General features: G+C 46.6%; 1 protein-coding gene across 1 annotated transcript; it reads right to left on the reverse strand.

Annotated features, from left to right (window-relative positions):
- Window positions 1-992: 992 nt before the first annotated feature.
- On the reverse strand, window positions 993-7,936 carry LOC119416954 (alpha-tectorin-like). The gene is made up of 17 exons (XM_037684190.1): window positions 7,891-7,936; window positions 7,471-7,559; window positions 7,170-7,394; window positions 7,008-7,079; window positions 5,618-5,729; window positions 5,416-5,542; window positions 4,972-5,251; window positions 4,718-4,874; window positions 4,542-4,629; window positions 4,402-4,464; window positions 2,474-2,670; window positions 2,254-2,388; window positions 1,982-2,171; window positions 1,684-1,836; window positions 1,368-1,613; window positions 1,129-1,291; window positions 993-1,037 (listed from the first exon to the last, which is right to left on the reverse strand). Exons 1-17 carry the CDS (start codon window positions 7,934-7,936, stop codon window positions 993-995), a joined length of 2,388 nt encoding a protein of 795 aa, XP_037540118.1.
- Window positions 7,937-10,732: the final 2,796 nt, after the last annotated feature.

The raw sequence follows: 10,732 nt of genomic DNA on the forward strand, positions 1-10,732 counted from the left end.
ACAACCTAGCTCCATCTTATATTACAGATCTTATTGTTCCATATTTTACTAACAGAGCACTTCACTCTCAGACTGCAGGTTTATTTGTGGTTCCTAGAGTTTCCAAAAGCAGAATGGGAGGAAGAGGCAACACAACCTGCTGCTTCCTCAGATACAGAACTTTAATTATTATCTTTTATAAAGTGAATGCTTCTGTTCAGTGTCCTGAGATGACGTATGTTGTGACTTGGCGCTATAGAAATAAACTGAATTGAACTGAACCAGAACCAAATCTGTCAGAAACCCCAGTGAACTCACCTAACTGGTCCAAATCAGGCTGATTAGAGCAGGAAGTCCATATCTGGACCTGGTGGATCTGGTGGACCTGCGCCTCCGGGCTCTGTTACACTTCTAGAAGATAAACACACACAAAGTCCAAGTTCAGGTTTCAGAAGAACCGAAACTATTAATTCTCAGAAAATCATGAAACAAAAATTGGATGAGTTTATTAACTCAGGAGTAGTAAATCCTCCAGGTCTGGACAGGAGGTCTTCAGGGGTTTCATGAGACAAGCTGGACTTTGGTGAAGACCCCAACATGAAAACTTACTCAGTTTTTAACCTTATCTGAAATGCTCGTTAGAAGATTGTTTAAAAATAATCAGAGCCTTTGAGCAGAAAGAAACCTCAAACTTTTACTCTACTCCCCTCTGAACCCTCTGCAGTGACGGACATCCCACATGACCCTCTGAGGCCTGGTACTGGTGTCAAAGGAGTTTACATCAATCGGGGGCAGCAAACTGGACCATGAATCTTTGTGATCTTAACATTATGGGGTTCTTCTCACTTAGGCCTGTGGTGTCCAGATCTGGTCCTGGAGGACCACTGTCCTCCATCTTGTAGAAGTTTCTCTGAACCAACCCACCTGACCACCCCATCACCCTGAGACATTCTCAGAGAGACTGGGTTTCAGGGTTTCACAGCGTCTCGGGTCATTTAGAGGAATGTTGTGTCTCAGTCTGTGGATAAAGTACTGGTGTTGGGAGCATGAGTCAGAACCTGAATGATCAGGTGGATGATGGGGACATGAGGACAAGTTTCAGCTACAACCATGGTTCCGTGTTTGTTGTTTGTTTGTGCATCTTTTTACCGGGACGCAGTTGTCCTCCTGTTTGATGCACAGCTGCATTCTGCAGTGCAGGTAGACGTCCCCGGAGGTCCCAGAGAACTGGAACATGTTGAAGGAGAAGAAGCTGGAGGTTCCCTCTCCATTTCTCTCCACCTTCACCGTCTGGTCAGCAGGGTTCCCACACCTGCTCACAAACAGGAAACAGTTTCATCAGGAGTCCACTGAACAGACCCAAACAACCATCTCTCAGTTTGTCCCACCCGTTCATGATCAGGTCGTATCTCAAGCTTCCGTTCTCCGACTCCTGACTGGTGGCCCAGCAGGAGTCAGTCACCATGGAGATCAGGTTTCCATCCAGGCCATCGGTCTTCAGCTCCACCCAGATCTTCTGGTTCAGTTGCACCTCAGTGCTCGACTCCACGACTCGGGTTTGGCCGGGGTCGGTGAAGGCCCTCATGGTCAGGGTGTAGTTCCAGAGTCCAGATATGACGAACGTGATCGCAGAACTGCAACGCAACAAACCCAGATCAGAAACTTGTATTCAGTAGCTGACTGCAGCATGAGCCAACACCAGACCTGCTCCTGATCCTGAAGACCTTGCTGTTGGTCTGTTCGTAGAGAATGTAGGCGCAGGAGAAACCTATGTAGAACTGGTCTTTGTAAGTGATGATGTCATTGGAACTGTTCTGGTCTGTGATGAAGTTCTTGTAGATCACATTGCTGCTGTTCCTCTGTAGGATGAAACATCTGAATGTTAAAAACCAGGGTGTCCCCCCCCCACCCCCAGAGCCCAAACCCCAAGAAGAACCTCAACCCAATGAAGACAGGAGAGACATTTGACTGATAGTGGAGAGTAAAGATGTTCGGGAAACACACCGTGACCTCCGTGCCACAGCTGCCACTGCTGTTGAAGCTGAAAGTCACCAGGTGGCTCTGATTGTCCATCTGTCCTCTGCAGGTCGGGTCATTGAGGTGTAAGGCAGAGTAGTCAATGTCTTTGTCTTCCAGGAGACAATTGACCAGAGTGAGAGAAGCGGAGTTCTGACTGCAGACTGTCGGATCACCTGAATGTTGATGAGAAAACAGTCAAAAGTTTGTTTCCACTCATTCAGCCCTGAGGTCCTGCTGTCATCACAGCTGCTGTACCCAGAGTGTTGTTCTCTCTGTAGCTGGATGCAAAGACGGCCCTACAGAAGCAACGAGTTTCTCCACCACCGGTCTTCTCTCCACAGAACTCATGATCACTGCAGGTCCTGTCCTGACAGAAGACTCCAGGAGAGGCTGCAGAGCGACACACTCATAAATTATTCTGTAGAACCAACAAGGGATTTCTTTAGATCACATGTTGGACAGAAGCAGGTCTTACGGCAGTCAGCCTGGGACCTCCAGCCCTCCAGTGTGGTGTTGCTGTACAAGCTGCAGACTCTGGCGTAGGCCTCCAGGACCTGACAGTTCAGACCATCCACTGCAGGATATCTGCACAAAGTATCTGTGCAGGCGATTATGTAGGGCTCTGGGTCGATGCCACAGGAGGTGAAGGGCGCCTCCTTCAGGAGGTTACAGCTGCTCCACATGAGGAAACAGACAACATGGAAATCTTTCAGAAGATGAAACTCCAATATCCATCATCATCCTTCTGTAAAACCCAGGAATAATCTGGAATAATCTGAGCTATGACAGAGACAGACTCTTATTTTGAAGAGTACCTGCAAGCTTTATCTTCAAGCTATTTAACTATCAGTAATGGTGTACCACAAGGCTCAGTCTTAGGACCCACTTTCTTTACAATTTATATAAGTAATGTAGGTCAAAACATTCCTGACGCCTCTTTACATCTTTATACTGACAATACTGTTGTTTATTGTCGAGCTAAATTAGTTGCCAAGGTTTTCCAGCTTTTACAGCCTGGATCTGACATCATTCAGTCCGATTTGTTCTGTTTCAGTTTGGTACTAAATGCTGACAAAACCAAGGGGATGATGTTTTCAAACAGAAAGTCGGAGCCAACAGTTCTTCCTCCTCTCTCATCCATGCATGGTGCACCTATTGAGTTTGTGGATTATTACAAATACTTGGGAATTTTAGAAGATGCACATCTCTCTCAAGCTGCATATCAAAAATTTGATAAAGAAACTGAAATTAAAACTGGGTTTCTTTTTCAGAAATAGATCTTGTTTACCTCTGAATGCCAGAAAACGCCTTGTAGCTGCTACTTTCCTACCAACCATTGACTATGGTGACATTATTTACATGAATGCCAGCTGCTTGCAGAAGTTGGATGCTGTCTACCACAAAGCACTAAGATTCATAACTGGTTGTAACTACTATACCCATCACTGCACCATGTATTCCTTGGTCAGTTGGTCATCATTATCTACACGTAGGCTCTCACACTGGTTCATTTTCATCTATAAATCACTTCTTGGTCTGCTACCTTTTATATCTCCTCCTGCATGTCACTTCGTCAGTGCAGTTACAGCGTGCACTCTCAGGACATCATTACTTGCAGCATTCCCTCAGTGCAGACTGAACTCGACATATGGGGATCTATGGGGATGGTCATGATGGAAACAGAGGAGGAAGAAGAGCATGCTGGGTAATACAGAAGACCCACAATCTGCCAAGTCACTGGTTGCCATGGTGATTCCCGCTTTTAAGAGAGAACTAACAGTGAAGGGGCAGCATGCAGCAGCACTTTAGGCAGAAAGACAAACTCAAAGTAACACTTCTGCTTGTGACTGCTGGTGGATTTGAACCCCCAACTCTTGCATTGGAGTATGACTGCTCTAACCACTCAGCCACAGCCGCCCCATTCAAACAATCATTCACTCTCTCTCTCACACCTAGGGACAATTAAGAGTTACCTATCAGTCTAACATGCATGTTTTTGGTCTGTAGGAGGAAACTGGAGCACCCGGAGGAAACCCACGCAGCACGGAGAGAACATGCAAACTCCACCCAGAAAGGCTCTCGGACCGGGATTTGAACCAGGGACCTGCTCGCTGAGAGGCAGCAGCTCTACCAGTTGCGCCAACGTGCTGCCCTCAAAGTAACTCAGTGAGTGAAAACTTTAAGTCGTATTAAAAAAGTTTTAGGTTCTGTGAGAATTTCTTCCGTGATGTAGCATGTACCTCTGCAAAACATGAGACCCGTTCTTTCTGATCTGCATGTTCTGATGTATTTCTTGTTCGGGGTTTAGGAGAAACAGGTAAATATTGGTCAAAGCTTCCATCTGAGCTGCCGTCTCATGGCATTAAACAGGATGTGATGTCCCACAGAGATGAGTCTGCTCACCGTTCAATTGCCTTGGTGCAGTTGATCGAACTGTCATTAGAGTCCGTGTGCTGCACCTCACAGCTGGGGGGGCGACACACGACAAGGTCAGAGCCGTTCTCTAGGCCCACAGAGTCCATCTATCCAGCAGGAGATCTTACCTGATGGAGTTGTACTCGGGGAGCCTTAGTTCACTCCAAGACCTGCTGGAATTTCCACACAGACCTTGCAGAGAAGACCCAGCAGAACCTGGACCAGTTCAGGACAGAATGAGAGTCACGTCAGTAATAACATTCAACAGGTTTGCCATCAGTCACACCCGTGGGATGTTCTGTACCTTCCAGGTGGATCTGAGCTGTGTAGCCATCAAAGAAGACAGAAGTGGTGATGTTGGGGAGCGACACGGTGGCGCTGATTCCGCTCTGGTCCTTATGGAGCTCCACACCATGAACCATCTGATCCGAGCTGTTGAGGCTCAGTTCTGAGTCGTCCAGCTGCAGCACAGAGAGACACAGTCATGTCAAACACTAAGAACCTCTCAGATCCTGGACCAGACTCCTTCTGAGCCCTGAACGTCTCCCTGCAGCTCACCAGAACTCTGCCGCCCTGTTTCAGGTGGATGCGAACACCCGGCTCATCCAGGAGCAGCATCACGCTGTCCAGAAAGCTCACGTCTTTACGGCGCCGGTCCTGGAAGTTGGCCAAAATCTGGAAGTGTGGATCCGATGGGATGGACAGGAGAAGGTATGTACACCGATCTGGTACTGAGCTCAGGAGGCCGTCGGTGTTGATGACAGTCGGGCCCATCACGGTGCAGAGGAAGTTCATGGACAGGTTCGACGTCTGTTCAGACATGGAGGCTACGACGCAGCTGTTGGAAACAAGAACCATTCACGAGGTGCACCTGAAATCCAAACCAACCACACTGTGGTGCTAGATCACCCAGAAGATGAAACACAACCACTTCCTGCTGCTGCCGTTTCACAATAAAAGCTCTGACACAGAGACCTTTAAATGTAAGGCAGGTGTGTTTACCTGCCGTTGCCCAGGCAATGCTCCAGTGGAGCGCAGGTGGAGGTCAGGAGCCCCAGTGACTCGTTACAGGTGATGGTGACACAGGTCTCAGGAGATTTTACTTCACTTCCAGCTTTATACGCGGTGCCTGAAGAGAGGAGGAGGGTTTCAAACAAACAAACAAAAACAAAGAAGTAAACACGAGCGCTCCGGTCTAGCGCACCTGGGCCTCTGCATCCGCTCATGTCCAGGTACCCTCGGGTCTGTCTGGTCTTAGGAGTGTTTTCGACGGTCAGGGAGTCGATTGTTTTACCATTGATCCGAACATCAATCACCTACAAAAAACAACAAACAACAATAGCCCAGTGATGAAGCCCCGCCTCCTGCGAGCCTCTGCAGAACCTCACTGCTCCAGCAGGGGGCGATGGTGAAGATCAGCTTTGATTCCTGGTTCTGTTTATGTTCCAGGAGGAAGTCTGTGAGTCAGCCAGGTGTTCTGCTGTTCGCTCCGCAGACCTCACATTCAGACTTTTATGACCTTTAACAACCTTTAATGACCTTTATGAGTCCGTGTTAAAGGAGGACACACCCAGAGAGAAACACCTGAGGGTTTCTGGATGTCCTGTCAGAACAATCCATCTGTTGTTAGTTTTAGGAAGAAAACGCCTCTTCAGCAACACGAACACATCCCAATACAAACCAAGAACTATTTTACTAACACAGCTCACGCTGCTTTCTTTTGAGTTTAGGTGTCAATCATGTTAATTGTTTCCTCTCAGATTCATCTGAACATTTCAACACAAACTTGTGAGGCTGTTTGTTGATCATAATTTTTGTTTACGTGTGGATTAAACAACAACAACAACAGAAAATGTTTGTTAAACTGCCGAGACAAGAGGGATCAAATGTTAGACTTGTGGGGTTAAAGAGACATTATGGACATTTTAAGATGAAATATCTCTGTGAGCGACTTCAGTTTGGAGAAATAACCTTTTATTTTGAAAGGACGGAGGAGCTGAAGGCTGGTCTGAACACAGCTCAGACTAGATTATTTCTGTTGTTAAACAACTGTAATCTCAGACCTCATAGTGGAGATGGTAGTTTATAAATGTTTGTACTGCAAGAAGCAGCAACTCTGGTTATTTTCAAGCAGCAGCAGCTGGCTGTAGCACTTCCAGGTCAGCTGGTTGGCACTTCCTGTAGGAATGTCACAAACCTTCCTGCTGGGATTTTAAAGAGTCTTCAGACAGAAAATTTCTTTAGATCAGCCGAGTCTGAAGAATTAAAAAAGTTAAATGACGCAGTTCATTTTAGTTTATTTTGTTTAATCTTGATTCATTTTGTTTTATTATATTTTATTTGTTTAATTTAATTTAATTTGGTTTCATTTAGTTTCATTTTGTTTAATTTTTCTCTTGTTTTTGTCCTAAATGTTTGTAATTTATTGGTTGAACCTTGTTGACATTAAATCCTCAAACCTTTAATGGATCTCTACACTTAAGGACTCAACAGGTTTCAGTCTGGATCTCAGCCTTGGTTCTTCAACACGTCACTCCTCTCATTAATAATTAATAATGAATAATTAATAATGAATTAATTTTATCTGAACTCACCACAGAGCCCTGGGCGGGCACGTAGACGTACAGAACTGACAGAGACCCAAACTTTATCACGGCCAGGGTGGACTGCAGAGGAAACAGAACAGAACCTGATCATTCAGTTTTTAACGGGTTTTACCAGAACCTTGAGACCCAAACAGGATCAGGAGGACTCACATTGGTTCCATGGTATTGGAAGGACACAGTGAAGAAACAGTCCATCTGATTCTGAATAGAGGGGACATTAGAGGACACTATGGTTTCCAGGACGGGAATCCGAGGATAGATCTCAAAGCCGGCGCTCTCAGAGTCCGACGGAGGTCCAAACACACAGTCGTCTGTATTTCCAGGTGTGAAAAACCCCTGGAAGCAGATCACCAGGTTCTCCGTGGTGAAGTTAACCTGGAAGCAGAGACAAAGGAGACATTAGAGCTGGTTCCAGGGGACAGATAAAAACTGAGGTTCTGATTCGACTCACAAAGACCCGTTCATATTTCTGTCCATACAGGGTGATGGGACAAGACCTAATGTCAAACTCTGAAGGGGCACTGAACACCTGCTCACCACCTGGACACATGGAGACAGAAACATGAGGACATGTGGACAAAGACATGGAGACAGCAAGTGGGCAGACGCATGGAGACAGAAATGCAGAAATATAGAGACACAAAGACATGAAGACAGGAAGACAGAGGGGACAGAGACCCAGAAACATGGAGACAGAGATATGGAGATAGAGACATGAGGACATGTGGACGCAGCTGTGAGACTCTGTGCTGCAGCTTCATTCAGGACTCAAACAGGAAGCAGCTGAGGACCGTCCATCTTCATTATCTTCCTCACTTCTGATGTCCCGCTTGTCTCCTGGAGACATTTTGAAACCACCTGAGAGATTTACCTGTCAGAGTGATGAGAGTGGACAGGAGCAGCAGGGGGCGGAGCATGTTGGAGTGGACCAATCAGCTGTCAGAGAGAGAGAGCAAGGGTTGACACCTGTGCACACCTTGATGGCAGCTCTCTGCTTCACATGTGCAATGGGAAAAGGCAGAGAATTAATTTCCCCATTGGGGCTTAATAAAGTACAAGAAAATAAAACAATAATAATAACAGTATAATAATACTGTAGTAATAATAATAATAATAATAATAATAATAATAATAATCATAATCAGGCAAACTGAAAGTTCTAATACTTTTTTAGTTTTATAACCTCTTTTTATTTTTATTTATTAAATTAAATAAAACTTATTTTATCAGAGTAAAATAGAACAAATGTATTTCCTCAACTTTAGAGAGATCAAAGGTTTTTATCCTTCAGAACTTCTGACCCAAATAATTTCAGAATAAAAGTCCATGTCTTTGTTTCAAGTTTTTGTTTGAAGGAAAATATTTAAATCTTTTCTCGTCAGAACTTCATGAGACAAACCTTCAGCTCTGCAGCTCGTCTCACCGTCTGACTCTGAGGAGGACCAAGGCCCTGGTTCTGAAGGTTCTGCAGCAGGTGGACCCGTGTGACTCTGAGGAGGACCAAGGCCCTGGTTCTGATGGTTCTGCAGCAGGTGGACCCGTCTGACTCTGAGGAGGACCAAGGCCCTGGTTCTGAAGGTTCTGCAGCAGGTGGACCCGTCTGACTCTGAGGAGGACCAAGGCCCTGGTTCTGATGGTTCTGCAGCAGGTGGACCCGTCTGACTCTGAGGAGGATGAAGGCCCTGGTTCTGAAGGTTCTGCGGCAGGTGGACCCGTCTCTGTCTGACAGATCCCTCTGGAGTCCGGTCTTATAAAGACCCTCTGAACTGAAGCCCCCCCTCCAGTCAGAGACCTGTCTAACTCCTGCAGGTGTGGCGGGGCAGAACGGGTCGGTCCAAAGAAGGTAAGATTTATAATCTGGGAGGACATTTTTATTTCTGCACTGGAATGTGACTCGGCCAGAACCTCTGTGGGAAAACTGTCCTGTGGGTTACAGACGGGTCGTGAAACCACAGGTAGAACACCCGAGTCCTCCTTCTACACCCTCAGTCTGATCTGGACCCATGGTTCCTCCTGTTTCTGACCGAGCTCTGCAGCTGCTGGCAGCAGAACCGAACCTCTGAGCTGAAGACAGAACCAGCCTTTGAAGTGGGACCAGCCTGGAGGAGTTTCTGTTGTTCTGAGTGACAGTAACAAATCTCAGGTGAATCAGGTGACCCCACCTGCCTCATGAAGGTGTGAACACCCAGCACGCCCCGGGGCTCCGGCCTCTGGAAAAGACTTTTACGACCCAAATAAAGCTCAGGCCTCCCAGAAAAATACCTCTGACGGAGGAATGTTCACCGTCATGATGTGAACGTCGACTCTGCTCGAACCTCAAGCTGACAGGTGAGGCAGATCAAAGGTTTACATACAGGAAGTAAACATTTGTTTATTAAAGACAATTTACTTCAGACTGAAGTGATCTTAATGAATGATCTTAAACGACAGAGCTGTAACTCTAATATAACCACATTAAACCATCAGGATTACATATATTGTGTACATTAATACTCAAATTAATACTCCAAGAGGAGGAGATCTATGTCAGATCTAGTTTTGCAACACAACTGGTGTTTGCTAAATCAGCTCCTATGACAACAATCAGGTTTTAGGATTCTGTAAAATAACCGGACAACAAGACGAGTTAAAGAGTTTATTGTTATGCAGCTGCTGGTGGGACTCAGGATCCAGTGCAGGGACCAGTCTGCAGAGATTTGAAAGTTAGTGGTCTGTGTATTTCTGAGAGTGTTGGTGAACAGAAAAACACCCACTAACCTTCTTTGGCAGATGAGGTAGGAGTCACCTGTCGGAGCAGGATGATGTGACATCACCGTCACTGGATGAAGGGGAGGTGCAGAGGAGCTTCTGATCAATGTGGTCAATGGGGCAATCCAAAAGTGGGGTCCGAGAGACGAAGCGGGGGTCAAACACAGGGAATCAGAAGTCCAGAAACAATCCGTAATTCAGGGTCTGTAGGACAGAAGGAGTAGTTAAAACCAGGATCAGAAAGGTGAAACGAGAACAGATAGAGAGCAGGTAGAGGGGTAATTTCAGAAGGCAGGGGTGGGATCAAGATGAGAGAATCAAACAAGACTGTGAATGAAACGCTGGATCCGACATCTACTTCCAAGAGGGTTCAATAATCTAGTAGAGGAAGTGAGTGGGGTTGTTAGGTAGGGCGAGGAACAGGTGCGGTGCATGAGTGTTGATGAGCTGCGGGGCAGTGGGCATGGCAGGTGACAGCTGGAGGCGAAAATATAACATGGCTCCCACCTTAAGGTCTGTCTCCTGATGGACCTCCAGGGTGGTCAGGATGGGCGTGATGAAACTATTGAATGAGGGTTTTGTCCAGGACATTGCGGGCAGGGACCCATGACCGCTCCTCTGGACCATAGCCCGCCCAGTCCACCAGATAGTGTAAACCCCAACCCCACCATCTGGAGTCTCCTGATGGTGAAAGCTTGGGGCCCCATCGATAAGTCGGGCGGGAGAACAGGACCCGGAGGAGGGTCCAAATCATGGTGACACCAGTGGCTTGACTCGTGATACATGAAATGTGGGATGGATTTTTAAAGTGCAAGAGAGTTGTATGCAAACAGCCACCAGGTTCACCATCTTGGAAATGGGGAAGGGGCCCACGAAGTGGGGTGCCAACTTGTGACTCTCTACACAAAGGGGAAAGTCCTTAGTAGACAGCCAGACCTTCTGTTCCACTTGGTACGGTGGGTTAG

This window comes from Nematolebias whitei, chromosome 1, assembly GCF_014905685.2.
Source record: "Nematolebias whitei isolate Nwh7 chromosome 1, NemWhi1, whole genome shotgun sequence".
Classification (NCBI taxonomy): Eukaryota; Metazoa; Chordata; class Actinopteri; order Cyprinodontiformes; family Rivulidae; genus Nematolebias; species Nematolebias whitei.

Excerpts from the sequence above, each read along its gene's own strand:
- LOC119416954 (XM_037684190.1), bottom strand. The coding sequence starts at position 7,936 with ATGCTCCGCCCCCTGCTGCTCCTGTCCACTCTCATCACTCTGACAG. Across the intron at positions 1,614-1,683 it reads GTCTTCAGGATCAGGAGCAG|TTCTGCGATCACGTTCGTCA; the intron begins GTCTGGTGTTGG and ends GTTGCGTTGCAG. Across the intron at positions 1,292-1,367 it reads TACGACCTGATCATGAACGG|GTGTGGGAACCCTGCTGACC; the intron begins GTGGGACAAACT and ends GTTTGTGAGCAG.